Here is a 17,336-nt window from a genome sequence, read left to right on the forward strand (position 1 = left end):
GCAACATTAGGAGCTGAAGAAAGGCAGGATACAAGTGTTTATTTCATGCAAACTTCAACAATAGCTACGCTTTAGGGATCTGGAAAACACACTCAGGAGATTGGGTATCAGTCCTTCCACAGAGGTCAAGCAATCGAGCAGCAAAGTTTTTTACGCCCTCGACTAACAAAGTTTCGTGCCACCAAACAACACTGTTTTAGGCAATCGAAGAAAAAAAAAAAAAAAGACAACAACAAAACAACAAAAACAAACAAGTAGAAGCCCTGCTGATTACTTTCTGTAAAAGTGGATGTAAGTAATGGCTACTTTCTTGCTTGTAGAATCCTTTGCCTTTGATCAACTGTCACATACTTTTCCGGAGAGAAAATAACTCAGCGATATTGTTCTCAGTTTAGCATTTGGTAGTTTTCTTTTGATTTTCTATACTTTTTTGATGGCAATACTGATGAGATTAAGGCGTGGGTACACAACTCCCGACAACACAGGGATCTTTGTTGAAATCTGTTCTCTTGGAGGATTCTGCCCATGACAAAAATCTGGTAAAGAAGACAATAATGCTATCCGTCAGGCCAAGGTGAAATATAAAAATAAAATAGTCTCAGTATGGTACAGGCAACACCCGAGCAGCTTGGCAGGGACTCAAGAACATTGCCAATGTTGAGGATCGGGTTAAGGGCTCTAAAGTCAAATTCTCCATCTCAGGCGTTGTCAGTACGGCCCTGCATGATGCTTTTAATGTTTTCTTTGTTCGTTTCGAGACACGAGACTTCTTCGTGAAAATTAAAGACGTGCTCAAATCTTTACATCCTCTATAGAGGCTTGAGATTGATCAAGAACAAGTTGTGGAGCTATTTTAGAGAGTAAAGATTCGCAAGACTCCAGGTCCAGATAGTATTTTTTGCAGGACATTACATTTCTGCACGCACCAACATGGAGGTATTTTCCAACACCTATTTAAAAGCTCTATGGATTCACTCTCAATCTGTGCTGCTTGGAAATTGTCTATTATTTTCCTAGTTCCGAAGAAGGCTTGCACGCATGCAAGCACGCACACACACACAAGCTCTCAACTTTATTCTTTGAAGGCTCCTCCTCTATTTTATCGAAATCTTGTCTGTCCGCACTCCTGCCTGAAACCTTCACTCCTCATCAGACTGCTGCATTCTATCCTCCCTCCCACAGACAGTCACATACGGACAATGGATGTTCTCCCTCTGAGCTGCTAAGCAGTGGAACTCTCTTCCTCATCACATTCACCACTCGGACTACAAGGCTACATTCACACGCTCTGTGAAAACATATCTGTTCACAGAGTACTATCCCTGAATTACTATTCCTAACTCCCTGACAATACTGTCGGTCATACTAACAGTCATGTAACGACTCCATCTTTACACTGTTTATAGCATCTACATCCCTTCATCCATTGCCTTACCTTCTACCTTCTCTTGTACCTCATCTTTGTGTTGTTCAGTGTATCTATACGTACCTCACTGTCCACTGGCTGTTATCTTTCATTTATCATCATTAGTCTGCGCAGAGAGTGCGATCTATCTTGGTCGTGCAAAAATAAAATTTAAATCTGTAGTGCTGTATTCCAAATTCAACCGTTTCATTTTCTGGGCAAAAAAAAAAACTGCTACTTGAACACGACAATCTGAGAAATCTTTTTTTCTTTTTCTGACTTGCTGTTACAAATCCTAGTTATACGCTACGGAGCTCTCTAGTATAAGCAGTGTTGTCCATAGGAATGGGAATCCCATGGGAATCCCATGGGAAACGTCCCATGGGATGGGATGGGATGGGACAGCACACATTTGTATTTCCCATGGTAGTCGATACTTGATATTGCAAAATAAATTTACTGTTATTTCATTCATCAAGGATTTAAATCTTTCCTCTGAATCATCTATTGTATGTGAAGTAGCAGGAATTATAGAACAAAAGCCGAAAAGTGGTTTTCAGTGTTGTCCATAGGATCGTTAATACCATGGGAATCCCATGGGAAACATCCCGTGGGATGGGACGGGATGGGACAGGCATAAATTGCCATGGGATGGGATGGGACGGGATAGAAAAATATGTCCCATGGACAACCCTGAGTATAAGAGGAAAAAAATTCTGCTTTCCTAGCGCCTGGTGAGAATGCCGATATTTGAAGACTTACTCTTTAAAAATAAACATAATTATATACTTTGGGGATTATTATTTTAAAATGAACTTAACCTGATCATAAAAAAAACCAATGTTGCAGTCTGGTTTCTCTTCAAGTCATTGTATCGACATAAGAAATATGATATAATTCCCATGCATCACATTAGGGAATATCATCAATCCGTTAAATCTGGCAATGATTGGAGTAAAAGAATGGATGCAGGAAGGTTCAAGGGTGCAATGGACTCAAGAGTTCATCGCCCAATATAAATGCAAAGGGCTGCCTGCAACACAAAACCGGTGAATATGAAGACTAAAGCATCTTGGGATTAGTTCGAAATCCAGACGTCCTTCCCAACAAAACGTTTTCTGGAAATCGATACGATGGAATGCATGTAAAAGTTTTTGAAAAGGAGACACTGAAAATTTACATGTTTGGCGTCCTAACGTTGATCAGAATAAATGTCCAGAGGAAAAGAAGTTGACTATGTGAGTTGTACCTAGAGATGAGATTTCTCTCCACTCTGTAACCTGGAAATCTTTTTGCGATCTGGAGGAGTTGTTGACCTTCAAAGTATTAACAAATTAAAAAGAAAAACTTTTTCGTGAACGATAAGCAATAAGTATCTTTTTAATGTCTATATGATGATGTCTATAGCTATGTCTTAGGATAAGAAATAAAACGTAGGAAAATATAAATTTTGTTTCAAGATGCCATTCTGGAAGGGAGAAAATAGCTCTGCCTTCAATAATCATAACAACATAAAGCCAATTTTATAAGATACTCATCACGGAATAAGCATAAAAATTTCATTTGTCACAAAATGCAAAGGATAGCATGCTTTACCTAATCTAATATCCTCTTCACAAAATAACAACTTTCTGGGGTTTCTATCGCAAAGAGTTAAATGCTGGTAAAAGTAATGTGAGTGTTGACACATTACAATCACCTGAGCTTCGTAATTAGAACAAAGCCGCAACAGCAGATCCACTTATTCTTGTGATCCCAATGGATATATGTCCAGAGAGCTTAGATATCGCTCTCTGATATGTCGCAGCCATGTAACACTAACGCTACTCCATTGAACAATCTGAACAAAAACAAAAAGAGAAAATCACTCGGGGCGGGATTTAGAGGAAAATAGGAGACACTTCCTGCCAGTATTAACAAATTTATCATCGAGATTTTTATTTGAAAATGTAATACGCTTTTATCATGAATAATTTTAAAAATAAAGTTACTCTTGATGCCCACGCAGCAAGTTTACAAAGTAAGTGAATGGAGGGCATAAGGACATTAAGCAATCCATACTCTATCTCTGTCTCTCTCTCTGTCTCTGTTAATGTCAAGCAATACAGGGAAGCGGTGGGATGGGAGAAAAAGGAATATCCTAATTCGGTTTCTTTGCTTGTCCCACTTGGTATCTTGTAACCCAAAGCCGATAAGACACACTTTCTATCATGACTGAATCGCCTGTTTCAGCTGCAATTTCTGGTCAATAGTTAAGGCTTCAGTTGTGGACCAGCGATGGACAGCGACGGTACACGACAAAAAAAAAAAAAAAAAAAAAAAAGAAGGAAGCAAGTAGTTTTCAACAACGAGGCCCATGACCACACTTCCTCCAGAGACTGCTATGGTTCAGAACAGTGAGTGCATCTACATCCCCTGCCTGTAGGTGCACATTTTCAGACACGTAAATGTGCTATTTGGTTCCGATCAGACGTTCTTGATGGTCCTGAGGCGGGTGCCATGGCAAGAAATCGAGCTTGACATATTTCTGGACGTGGTCGTCACCACACAGTGGGCACAGCTCGAAAGCACAGCGGTGACGTCAGATCCTATGCGCATGCGTCTGCCAGGAGTGGTGAGACTTTCGATTTTCGACCATATACCTTACCTTGCCGCTAGAGGGAACGAACAAGAGATGCAAGGCCAGAACGACAGAAGGAAGAGAACAACTTTTTTTTTTAAATATACCGGAAAACAGAAGGAAACGACAAGCTTTGCGGTGTACGTTCGCGCAGCCTTGGGAGGAGAAAATGATGGAAGAAGAAAAGAAAGAAAGAAAAAAGAAAGAAAAAGTCGAGTAGTAGAGAAAGAACAAGAGGGTGAAAGAGAAATATAACACATGGCAAGCAATCAATAGCTGATGATCCTTTTACTACCTCGGCGAAAATTGGTTGGAGCTCCTCGGATCCACACGCACCACCAAATAGTCTTGACTGAACCAGCGTTGACCTACATTAATTTCTGATACTCAGTCTCCTTACATTTCAGGACCATGTTGATGAGCTCAGAGCTCCTGTTACTGTTGACAGCGCAGCAAAGCTGGAGAAAAGCAAGGGAGTGGACACACCAAGTTCTTAAGGAGCTTGCCGTTAAACTCAGATCGCACAATGAACACAGGAAGTGGATAGCCGAGTGGTTGGAGAGCTGGTGATTCGAACTAAAAGCGCGGTGGTTGAGTTCCCGATTAGCGCAGCAACTTCCACTAGTCGACCCAGTTGGGGAAACGGGTACCTGACTCCATAGAGGGTTCGGGAATGTAAGGCAGCGAAAGGAGATGGGCATCGCCCTGCTGGCCCCGAGAAAAGTGAGGTCTCTAACACCTCCCCCCCCCAACAACCTCAAAAGGTTAGGGGAGGACCTCTACCTTTTACTTAAACACGAACGTCAGCACAGACCCTGGGATATGACCTATGGGTACTGCTTGGGGAAAAATAATAGGCTCTCACGTTTCACACTTGATGTGTGGACGAGTTTTGAAATCCGTATTTTTGTAGTCCTTAGAAAACATTCAAGAAGAGGTTTACGTTACATAATGGCACATTGAAGCAGCTGCTGCTTCCAGCAAACCCACTCTCCCCCCCCCCCCCCCCAAAAAAAATGTCATCCGTCAACGAGATTTGTTGAGGATTGCAGTCTTAGATTAATTCAATTTTTATGAAAACTGTAAGCGAATGTTTGATGACAACCGAGAAAAAAAAGCACGCACATTAAAATGTATCTGTATGACTGTGCTTGCGGACATATGTATGTCTGTGTGCACACATTCCGATTAGGTTGCATGCAAAACTTAAACTAATTCTAAAGTAACTGATTGTTTGTACAAAAAGTGACGATTGTAATCTGTAAGGTAAAGGAATTGAAAAGTATCATTTTTCAGACATGCAAAGAATATGATGCACAGAGGAATATTGACTATTCTGTAAGCATTAGGATATGGAATACAAAGAATCCATTTTGGCATTCAACGACTCAAAGAACTTTGCAGTAGTTCTAAACATAGTGTAATGAGAAAATTCTCCACAGGAGGTAGGCTAGACAGGCTGAAGTTTTACTGTGTACCCATCTGGTCAACCAACCTTAAGTTTGAGTTTAGCGACACTGTCCTCCAGTCCTTGAGTTAAATTATCTGCGACAGTTTGGCAGGTCTAGTAAATACAAGCTTCTCTTTGTGTCCTTCTCTGTCTGTGTCTATTCCTACCTGTGTGAACATTATCCTATGATTTGAATCAGTCTCGTCGACAGAAGTCCACATGTCGCATCCTACAGCAGGATCGGCATCACCGGGGCTTTGTACAACTTGTACTATGTAATGAACCTTCTCTTATTTCTATGCCATATATTATCCAGCGTAGCTATCGCCGCCATTGCTGTTGTGATCCTTATGTGGATATCTGACGAAGTGCTGCGTCCTTGGAGAGCGTGGTTCCCAAGTATTTGACACTGCTGACCTCCTCGATCTGTACACCGTTCAATAGGATCTTGACCTACTGTGGTGCGATAGTAAGGTTTTATTCGGTTATTCAGCAGCACTGCGCTGGTTGAACTCTGCTATAGTGCTTCGAAGACTTGAACGAGGCATTCTTCGATATTGAACTTGTGCATCACATGCCGTAGCCCCTCGTGACACACTATGTGGAATGCATTTTTGACGTTCATGAAGTTTGGGTAGGGGTCTTGCTGAAGATACTTCTCTAATAAGAATGTGACAGTTGAAGATCTCCATAACTGTGCTTCTGCCTGTTCTTCAGCTAACAGTTCCTTTGTGGCTCTATATGAACTTCAGCATGTTTTTAGCTTGGGTGGCTGATACTATTTCCTTGTGGGTTTTTTTTTATTGTTGGGGTGGTTGGGTAGGGTTATGACAGACGGCAGTGGTACATACTTTTTTTTTACAGGACACGAAAGTCGACCAACAGCTGTTTCTAGATATACGATGGCTGGAACAGTCCTCGGCATGTTGATGGAAGATAATTACCTTTTCTGTTGAAGATGCCATTGTACCAGATGAGTGAACATGGCCCCTTCCCAGGACACTTGTACCCTTCTACGAATTGGCATTACCCAATACTGGATATTAGTACATTGGCCAATCTCAGATTTTGCATACATGTCATTTGTTATATAAGCCTACTGTATGTTTTTGTGTAGCTTGTGCTTACAAGTTTGTTCAGGTACCTTTAAAAAGAAAAAAAAAGTGTGTTCAGGTACCTCACTGAAGATTATTATATTACATACATCTTTGGTTACTATGTCATGAAACTTGTAAAAGAACTCGGGTTACAACCCATGTGATTCTTCATGCGAGCTTTTTTTCTATAAACCGAACATTGCTGCCTGAAAGTGCTTGTGCAAGGACGGGCAAAACACTCAGTGCTGCTGTAAAGACCAGACACTAAAACATATGTTCTTTCCTCAACCATCATCAGCTTCAGATATGGCAACAACCCAACAGTATGTCCTCAAACTTCTAGGGAGTAGTCCAAGGATCAGATAAGAACTGCTTATTCTAGGACACTGAGCACAAAGAACTGTGAAATGAAGCCAAGAAATGATAGGTTATATGATACAGTATACTCAGTTTTATTTGACAAGGCATGAAATTGGTCCTCCCTCATTCTCAAGTTGGAAAGGCAAGCTATAAACCAATACTTGAAACAATTTTTCATCATACCAAAAATCACCAAAATGACAATAATTTTTTTTCATTTATGATGAAATCTGGAGAAGCTGTTGCACAAACACATGCCAGCAAAGAATTTAATCATACAGACCAATTAAAAAAACTTATAATCTTCCACATTTATAACTTCTTTGCATTTTTATATATTCAGTTACTACATAACCACAATAGCAACATTAACAGTGTAGATCAAATAGTCAGTTCATAGCATCTGAACCTACGTAACAGCCACACAACCCAAAAACCCCTACCATGTCAAATTCACATGGATAGCAACATATTCGCTACAAAGCAAGTGTGTCACATTTTTCCTGTTACACATTTAATATAATCATGCAACATGTCCTTTTTCTGTATTAAGCTCAAACCACATCACTGGGCAAATGGTTTACTTCTCCAAAGACATAAACATAATGAAGAATACATTTAGCTCAATGTAACTGACAGCTATTAAAAAGGAAAAATTGCAATTTTTGAATGTCTTGAGTTTGGTGGGCTGTATAATGGAACATTATCACACAGGTGGTTGGTGATAAAGAAGTTGGAGTACCCAGAAAGAACCCACCTATCAGTCAGCTCTGTGAAACAGATGACACATGGCAGTGAAAATGTCTTGAAAGTACACAGTGCCGTTCATCAGACTTAATCCAACATCTCAAGTGTCATCAGTGTTGGTAATAAGGTGCTTTGATTCATTACTGATCATTAGGTCTGTTTTTTCTTCCTGAAACATGAAGTTATAGGTAAGATTAACAAAATTTATCTATTTCAAGCTGTACAAGAAGAAATGAGTACCACAAGCCATCATTACAAATTCTAAGTGCACCATTTATTTAGTTCAATGGGGCCTATGTGGTCCACTGCCTTGCTCTCTACTGATATTTTCCAAGTCTGCTTAGGCCTCCCAACTCTCCTCTTCCCCTTATAGTTCCAGCCTGCCTGGCAATGGTGTCAAGTGCTCTGCGCAAGGTGTGTCTTATCTAACCCTACTTGCGGTGTTTGATGTCTTGTCTAGTGGGACTTTTGTGGTTTGTTCCCCCCACCCCAAACAGGCTGATATTGGAGACAACAAAAACATACTCTTTTTCTTCTAGCTTTAGTGGATCATGCTGACAGATGCCCTTAATTGTGTTAAGTGTCGAAGTTACCTGTTCCTTAACAGATAATTTCCCACTGCAGTACAAGTCCTTTTGACCACTGTTTGTTGGGTCAAAAAACTCTCAATGCTGCTGCGTGTCACTGGCTTCAGCCCAGACAACTCCTGACTGAAGTGTTGCTGGACAACGAGTACTTCTGCTGCTGTCCACGGAGTTCTGAATCCTGCATAATAACATTAAATATTAGTTGTGACTCCACATCAACATAAATACTGCTGGCATCAAAGTTGATTGGCACATCTGATTGTACTGAAGAAGGCTATGACTTCTCATTCAAAGGACAATGTCTATGGTCAACTGAGACCTATACATCACTACACTTAACAATACAATTAGCTACAAAAGCGGAACAGTTGTAAATTATGTCCTATCAAATCTGTTAACAAAGAATTATCACCTGTTCTTTGCTTTTCAACCCCAGATTCCTGGTGTTGCTTTGCAGAATTCTTCTTTACTGTACCTGGACACAAATGAATAAATGAAATTAAGAACTTATATGTCAACAGTTTTTATCAGTGTCTGCCTTCACTATGACTAATCTGTTTCATTCATTTAAAATTACAAAAATCGGTGTTGATTTACATAGGCAGGATAATGTCATGACTACAAACAGGGTTTTTCTTATGTACGTTTGTTGTTGTCACAGAATTTGGGACTGATGACAAGCAGCAAAAAGGTCACCTGTTCAGCTATCTCAGACACTGCATCCAGCAAATATGTCTCTGCTTTAACAGAATCTAGACAGATTTTTTTTATAGTTGCATAATAACACACAAAGAGCAGATAAATGTTTGCATAGAAACACTGCATATCACAGATATATTTACTTTTCTGCTTTCTTTAGGCTCAGGATGTTATTAGGCGAATGGACATACCTCTCATAATACTAATAATAACAAAAAAAAAAAAAAACCCAAACAAACAAACAAAATAAAATAAAACCGTCACCGGTTTACTAGAGAAAGTTCATAAAAGGCAAATCCTTCATACATACTTACGGCCCTGACATCTTCTGCATCGATGTATGGTGTTGTCGGGATCGGTTGCTGGGAGGAAGCAGCAGAAACTGTGTCTGGTACATGTCGCGTCGGGATCGGTTGCTGTGAGGGAGCAGCAGAAACTGTGACTGGTACCTGTTGCCTCGGGATCGGTTGCTGGAAGGGAGCAGCAGAAACTGTGACTGGTACCTGTTGCCTCGGGATCGGTTGCTGGGAGGGAGCAGCAGAAACTGTGACTGGTACCTGTCGCGTCGGGATCGGTTGCTGGGAGGGAACAGCAGAAACTGTGTCTTTTTTCTTTCGCTTATTCTCTTTAACGGTTACCCATCGCCCTGTCAAGGGGTTCATCATCTTTGTTACAACCTTGGGACGACTTCTTATTTTGGTCTTGAAAAACATTGTACCTACACATGAATACCAAAACTAAATACAAGTTTCAAATACAACAGAAAGAACAATAGTGCAATGATAACTTTATAGCGGGTGTCTATGACGAGGTATGGCACTCGGAACGAATTTTTCTTCTCTAAGAAATATAAACAATCCTTATATTGTGCACGTGAACGAATGAACGACAACTCGAAACCGGAAGTATAGCCTATGGGTAAGATGCATGCTGGTATATTAAAAAAAAAAAAATGGTGAGAAAGGGTCCTCATAACTATGCGTGCTTTTCTAGAAATAGGGAGAATAGATTTTAATAAAATCGCTTTTCAAAAAAAAAAAAAAAAAAAAAAAGGCAAAATGTGCTTATTTTATGATAACGCAATTTTTTTTTTACCATCAGCTGGAATTCAATAGCATACTACCATGAACGTGTATTTTAAGTTCGTGATGCTACATCTATTCTCTCAAATTTCGTCTAGCTCTGAGGATTTTTTGTATATACCAGAATTCATCCATGACACAGGCATTTCAATGTATATTACTGATGTAATTTATTAGATTCTGTGTTTGTGTTTTATATTGTTTTTATTTTGTTTTTGTTTAATTTTATCTCTTTCTGTTCGCTGTAATGTAAGCATTTTGAGAACAGAGCTGCACGCAAGGAATTACTTTTCATGGAAAGCACCTCTCCACGGTAGTACACATTTATATCTGAAGGTCTAGTGGGGTACATTTTCCCCTAATGACTAAGTAAAGCTCATTGCAAGATATAACATTCCCCAAAATCTGGCCGGGTGACTACCACTGTTTCTGTTCAAACCTATAAAAATAATCGGGTATATGTGTGTGTGTGTGAGAGAGAGCGAGCAGATAGATGAAGGAGGAAGACAGCGAGGGAAAAACGTGATAAAGAAAAGTATAAGGGGTTGGGGCCCACAAGCAGGCGGATTGAGGGGGAACACCTGTCCCCAACCCTGTTACCAAATTAATAAGCGTGAGCTTTCATTCAGTCAAGTTATGGGATACCCAGACCACTATTTAGAGTTTCGCTACACTGATGCGGTGCCTGAGCGAGCTGAACTCTACTGCAGCGTTGGATCGATGGATGGCAAGTGCCCCATGGGGGCCGTATTTATGAATCGAGAGTAAGTTGCTTCCCCAGGGCTAAATGGGGGAACTCAGATAAAAGCATTTTGTTTTCAAAGTCATAAAGCATTGTGGAGAGCCCGCGGACACTGCTTCATGTTTCCTTTTCCTAGGACGCTTTTGCCACCACACTGTATATATATAATATAAGCTTGACTCCAGGGGTCAAACAGCAATAGATATCTGCGGGATCTGGACACCACTTTAAACTTCTGAAACAAGACTCTTGTCCTTTACCTTGCTCCAGGGCAGAGACATATACTATCGCTTCTTGACTGTAGCCGAGTCAAAAAAAAAAAAAATGACAATAAAAATACGGGCACAACTGTACAACTATATGCTTTTACAGTCTCTGAACTTTTGTTTCTCAAAGCGCTCTGTCCAACAAGTTTAAGTGGGTCAAACACTTCGTAAACAGAAAAGGCCTGTCAATTTTACGCTTCTCCAATGGCAGGTCGATATAGTCTATTCCTGGAAAATCATGATTTTTTTAAAATTTAATGTGATTCTATAACTGGATCGATGATCGCCCAATCTGCCATTTAGCACGTCCAAACAGGAAGCGAAAGTCCCTATCCCACTCTCACAGCGGTTTAGCTGCAGGACATTTCAAACCCATACCGAGACCTAAAGTATATTGCAATCACTATACTCCGGCAGCGGCATTTTTAATAATTTTTTTTTCTAACAAACCCCTTTTTTTGGATTTTGAATTTCAGAGTTAATGAAGCCTGCGAATAGACTAAAACTGTAAAATGTTAGTTAACGATAAACGATTGTTTACTGACCACCAGAAGACCAAGAAGTAATGGGGCTTCGTTCTCATCTGCAAAGCAAACTGACGTGGTGAATCCTCGTGATTCATAGAAGCTTTTCTGCAAATTTTGCGATCACAAGCTTGTGTAGGTACGTTTTGACATTAAAGATGGTGTGTGGTATGGATAATCTCGTGCAGGATCTATTGCACTAAAGAAATGTTTTTTTTTACATATAAACATAAGCCTAACTTACTTTTTCAACCCACGCCATCTGGTAGTAGAGCGTCCACACACCTTAATCCATTTTCGCAACTTTCGATTGAGAAAAGAGTACGAAATACATTAATCTTTTGCATGTGATATCAATCTTACATAGCAGCAAATATTTTTTCACAATATGGTGTTAATACCCAATGTGGCACATTTAATTTTTATGATCTGCAGAACATCAAATTAACACGGCCAGCGGAAATAATCCATTCAGAGAAATTAAAATCCTGACTTAGAGATAAGGTATGGGGCGCTAAGAGTGAAACATTTTATAATTTTCTCTCTATAGCTATACAATTCCTTATATAATTTTAAAAAATGCAATCTATAAATATACAATTCATTCTATAATTGTAGAATTCATTTTATAACTAGAGAAATATTCCATTTATATTATGTTTTTATTCATTTTTATATATACAATTCAATTCTATGTATTTTATAATTATAAGTTAAATTTATGGCTAGAGAATTTTTTTAAATCCTTATAGTTGGGTCCCATACTAAGACCAGCGATGGTTGGTTGCTAACAAAGAATGCACACAACGGGAAAAGATAGGGGAGAGTGACAGAGATAAAAGAATAAGCACACACCACAACAAATAAGTGGACCGAGAATGGGAGGAAAGGTTTCACAAAATGTGTGGTACACAGCACCCAACAGTCCCATTGTCCTGGCCAAACGCATAATTATATACTCACCCGATACTTTTTCGTAATACCCTATACTGATACAGTAGCGGCTTTTGGGATACCAAATGCCTACCTGACTTACCTCACATTTTAGCTGGTTCTGCCCGAGTGATCAGTTCGGACCACATTTTCTTTTACCTCGATCCTCTATAGCTGCTACATGCCTGTACATTGAAAGACTGAGATAATCTACGATGAAAGATGAGACTGTATGTACTTGACGGCGAGGACGAACCATCCAATGGAAGACAATACACTGCATGCTCACCTGTGTTAAGTATCTGATGGCGATAACAATTCAATGGAATCAAGAAAACACTAAATGGTCACCTGTCATTCGTACAGGTGTTGGCGAGGAATGCTATAACAGCGGCTGCATGTCTCCTTGTTGATAATATCTGACGTCTTATGCCAGAGTCCAGCGTTGCTCAGTTGGTCTCTGTACCCTCTCCTGATTGTCGTGTGTCACAGTAAGTGAGGAGTTAGGAATGGATACCTTTATGATTTCATCTTTTGGTGTATATATATATAGTTTTTATTTTATTATCATTTACTGCCTAGCCAGTGACAAATGTTAAAATCTATAACTTTACATGAAATTAAGATTTTTCTTTGGTTTTTTTCATTGATCTCATCCAATACATATATACTTCCTGCACCACACACTCACAGTTTACAATTGAACTCTGAGCAGTGTTAAACGATTTTTGAAAAGTAAGAAACAGAAATCAAAAACAGGATACAAATGAGATGAGTGTATTTTCACCAAATGTCTAAACTCCTGGTGAATATAAGAGCATTTTCATTTTGGAATTAGCAGATATTTATACAAAAGTTTGTGAAATGCATGTACTATTATAGCGATATAAAGGATATATATATATTCAAAAGATCAATGAATGTTGTAAAATCGAGAGACGCTGTTAAAGGGAAGCTACTTCTCTAGCGTAGACAGCGTGCAGTAGAGTCGCCGGACCTTGGCTGAGGTTGTTGAGGGTTGAGGAAAGAGTGACATACTGACTATAGATATCTCCAAATGTGTAAGTAGGCTTTTACAAATAATGGACACAAATTTACAATATTTGTTTTATGAATGTTTTGGTTGAGGTCGCCGCGGATTTCATTAATTATTATTAATGTTTCGCGTTAATTATACCAAAAGCGCGCATTTTCGTAGGGACCGTCGAGAATCGGATATCCGGAAAAACCGCTCGAGCGTTAGAACTTGACACATTTATTGTTTGGTCGAGATCGATCTCGAATGAAAACAGCAAAATAAATAAACTTTATTACAAAGACAAGAAAATTCTCTCTATCGCCAAACCGTCCATGACTAACTGCTGTGCAGGTTCTGGCAGTACAGCCACCTGTCTCGGTGTGTAATCATCCTATGAATCACTGGAGTGGGTTATCTTCCTTCAGTCACGGTTCAGAGATTGGGCAGGGTCATTTTAATATCAAGCTTTATTTGTTGTGCATCGCAGTATTTTTTTTTTTTTATCTCCTATGCATAATATGCTATAAAAGATGGCAACCTTTTATGCACACCGGCATCAAGAATATTATATCCGACACCAATCCCTACTCTTTCGCTGTAATAATGTGTGGTCATTAATAATTAATCAGGTTACAGTTTTGCATTGCAATTTTCCTGTGACCCGGCTTCGTGAGTCTGCATTTTCATGATTAAGGTCTGGAAAGCAGTTTCTGCACCATTTTTTGTCTCCGTATTTTAATTTGTAAAGTCTACTCTTGCATCGTCTGGAAAATGTGAACACCCCAGCGAAAAGAGCATTATGTTAACTTAAAGATATGCTTCAAGAAGATCAACCACTCACACAGTACTAGTACAACAGTAGTGTTGGTGCGCACAGTGTTACTATTAATCATTGAATTTAAAATACATTCTCTGATCAAGGCCACAATAGTATACACTTCTGTATTTAAAATAAATTTTTCTGGTTTGCTGCTGATTTAACTACAACATAACAGCCAAGATTGTAAATAATATTTTAATAATACCTAGTGACAGTGTTGGTTGTTCATGTTTAAAGCATTGTTAGTCAGAGAGTTAGAGGGACTCTCATGAGATCTTAACTCACTATATCTTGATTGATGTCTTCACAGACAGCTTTATACCAAAGCCATTTCTATTTTTAATTGCTCTTGTTAATTGTAAACAACTAAATTATAAAATAAGTAATTATGTATATTCTAATAGAAAATAGCAAAATATTAATTTGCAAAATGAGCATTGTTTGAAGGAATAACGGTCAAAATTATCAATGACCTTATGCTATTAATTGTAGATAAAGTTATTCTCATTAATGTGTGATAATGGAATTTTTTTGTCCTTTATTTCTGAAAGCTGCAATAAAAGAAGTGTCACAAAAATTAACCAACATTATCCCTACCAGTTCTATTACACCAGTCAAAACATCTAAATAAGCACTGGCTAATCAGACTCAGGCTATCACCACCAACAACAAATTAATATAAAATATATGTTTCGGTGCTGACAAAAAGCATGCATGGCACTATCAAAACCATGATGCAAGATTGGTTTCAGATTGAGACGTCATTACTTGCAAAATACAATGCTGGTATACATGCTATATATTCGTTACTCATGATGCTAAGTCATATCTGTGTCACTTGTCAGGCAATAAGTGTTAAAAATAGCATACATATATTCAGTTTAAATCCTGTTTACAATATTAAATCAACAGTGATCTCATCTCATACTTTTAGTCTTGTTTATCTTATAAAAATATAACCGGGGAGATAATAGTCTCTATCATTAAGCTATGTAAGATGAACGACAGAAAAGCATATAGGTCAGAGGCAAGAACTTTTGCTAGCTTGAGTCAACAGCTATTGCATGTTAAAGATAATTGCTTAGAAAACTAAAAATCTGCATGGTCAGTCTGCTCATTTTTCTCTTACAGCCTTTTTGAACTCAGTATTTGTGCCTAACCTGTAAACATTTTTCATGTTATAAATATATAGAATAATTTTCAAAAATTTTGCTTAGTCAACCAATTAGTTTACACTTAGGTATAAGCCTTATTTAATTTTCATTGTAAAGCAGTAGATTTAAATAAATTTGTACATTTTTGATTTAAATAAATTCATACATTTTTAGCTCATACTACATCTGGTTACTTTGTTCTCTTCTCTTCATAGCTGCCATCATACTTTTGCCCCAGCCTAGCAAAGCCAGCTATCTCACTGATACTTCTGGATGTTTAGCTGTGCCTGATAACGGCCATTTTATTGCAAGGGGTTGTGTTTGCTTGCAGAGGGAAACAGCAGCCAGCTGAAATGGTTCTCACCTGTTTGTAATTCAAATTTCGTTTGTCAGGCAACAAGAAGAAAAGTAGCATTGTTATCAGAAATAGTATCAGAAAGATAGCTGTGCCTCCCCATTAAGATTAAAACTGTCAGTGCTGAGTCTCTCCATGGCATTGTGGATTCCCCAACAGTACCATTGATCAGTATATGGATAAATGTTTGCCGTCTACATTTTAAAAGATGTTAGAGAATGCATTGAGAATTAAATAAATAACTGGAGTGAGCAAATGTATTATTAATAAGTAAGATCTGTGTACGTTCTGCTCATTAATTAAACACTTTAATCTTTGTTCTTTATTTAAAAATACCAGGTGATTTAATTTCTTGACTATCAACACTTAGAATGCATCACTAATTGTTTACCCTTTAACTTATTGTTATCAAAATGAAAGAAAAAGAATGGAATGGTAGAACAATGCAAGTCAATGGCATGAACAACCAAAATAAAGTTTTGTTACAAATGTATATGGAAACTCTTGATAAAAACTCCAATATGAAATAAAATGTGTCAGAAAACTTCCTAATTTTGCTGTCATACTGATACAGACATTTGATACATTTTATTTGATAGATTTTTTGTATGAATAATAGAAGATTTTTATTTAGAAATTTCTTAGAAAAAACTACATAGTACAATCTGGTCTCTTTGTACTCTTTGTTGTCTAATAGTTACCTCCTTGTTTTCTGTAAAATTACTATTATAAAACATAATAATAGAAATCGAGTATTTAAAAAGCTCTGTGTATAAATTTCTCATCTTCGTGTAATGCAGAAAACTTTCTCTGCACAGCTTTAAAGCGTGGTGCAGAGTTGGACTTGCAGTGTCTCAAGAGATGCTTGATGAAAGTGAATTTGAAGTTTGTAGAGTCAGTACGGTAGATGAAGTACAGCAAGTTTACTTTTGTGGTCAGATAAATAATAGCTACTAAATGCCTATAGAGAAACCAAACTAGATTTTGTACTAAGGGATTTACGAGCATCACTGCATGAATAGGCTTTCAGTGCAGCTATTGTAGTCACTGAGATACTCCATAGTTGCACTGGAAAAAATGTTAATGATGTGTACCCAAAATTGCAAAAGTGCATTAATACTACCCAGCATGCATATACATGCAAACACGCACACACTTTCACAAGAATTATCGTTTGTGATGTTTTTATTTTGAAAATTACTGCTCATCAAAATTATTGCTCATGTTTCCTTTGTTTCTCACACTTGCTTCCATATTGACAATTATGTAAAGGCAGATTGCAGTCTAGAAATTTGTTTATTGTGTTTGAATATTTCCATATACATGCATGCTTAGAACAAATTAGTTACTCTGTCTTAACAGCTCAACACAGTGTAGTAAACTTCTTCAAAAGATTGCACCTATTAATAGGAATTTGTTGTCTGTCTCATGCATGTAAATATTTGTAGAAACTTCTAAAAATCTGTCTTGTGCAAAC

The 17,336-nt window shown here is 38.2% G+C and overlaps 2 protein-coding genes across 9 annotated transcripts in view; one reads left to right on the plus strand and one right to left on the minus strand.

Moving 5' to 3' along the window:
* Window positions 1-7,003: 7,003 nt before the first annotated feature.
* On the minus strand, window positions 7,004-9,882 carry LOC112553280 (regulator of G-protein signaling 3-like). Of its 4 annotated transcripts, none has more exons than XM_025220392.1 (5): window positions 9,564-9,882; window positions 9,276-9,455; window positions 8,679-8,741; window positions 8,273-8,444; window positions 7,004-7,848 (listed from the first exon to the last, which is right to left on the minus strand). In XM_025220392.1, exons 1-5 carry the CDS (start codon window positions 9,676-9,678, stop codon window positions 7,830-7,832), a joined length of 549 nt encoding a protein of 182 aa, XP_025076177.1. In that variant the 5' UTR covers window positions 9,679-9,882; the 3' UTR covers window positions 7,004-7,829. The 4 variants fall into 4 exon arrangements, 3 of the variants coding, with proteins under 3 accessions (XP_025076177.1, XP_025076176.1, XP_025076175.1); XM_025220391.1 differs by having other exon boundaries at window positions 9,276-9,509; XR_003096999.1 differs by having other exon boundaries at window positions 9,280-9,882.
* Window positions 9,883-13,467: 3,585 nt separating this feature from the next.
* The window catches only part of LOC112576454 (septin-7-like), a 41,468-nt gene continuing 37,599 nt past the window's right edge, over window positions 13,468-17,336 (plus strand). The window contains exon 1 of one of the 5 annotated variants that reach the window (XM_025258884.1): window positions 13,468-13,573. Coding sequence is in view for 2 of the 5 variants with exons in the window: in XM_025258883.1 (XP_025114668.1) it covers window positions 14,216-14,224 (9 nt within the window). In the remaining 3 variants the exon portion in view is untranslated. Of the gene's footprint in view, window positions 13,574-14,200; window positions 14,225-17,336 lie in introns of those variants that run through there. The other 4 variants (XM_025258875.1, XM_025258877.1, XM_025258882.1 and 1 more) reach the window with 4 other exon arrangements.

This window comes from Pomacea canaliculata, linkage group LG12 (genome assembly GCF_003073045.1).
Source record: "Pomacea canaliculata isolate SZHN2017 linkage group LG12, ASM307304v1, whole genome shotgun sequence".
Classification (NCBI taxonomy): Eukaryota; Metazoa; Mollusca; class Gastropoda; order Architaenioglossa; family Ampullariidae; genus Pomacea; species Pomacea canaliculata.

What these genes read in the sequence shown, in the direction of transcription:
- LOC112553280 (XM_025220390.1), bottom strand. Translation starts at nt 9,678, where the DNA reads ATGTTTTTCAAGACCAAAATAAGAAGTCGTCCCAAGGTTGTAACAAAG. An exon ending in AGAAGATGTCAGGGCCGTAA is followed by an intron (nt 8,742 to 9,275) that starts GTATGTATGAAG and finishes ATTTGTGTCCAG; the next exon opens with GTACAGTAAAGAAGAATTCT. An exon ending in GGTTGAAAAGCAAAGAACAG is followed by an intron (nt 8,445 to 8,678) that starts GTGATAATTCTT and finishes GTTATTATGCAG; the next exon opens with GATTCAGAACTCCGTGGACA.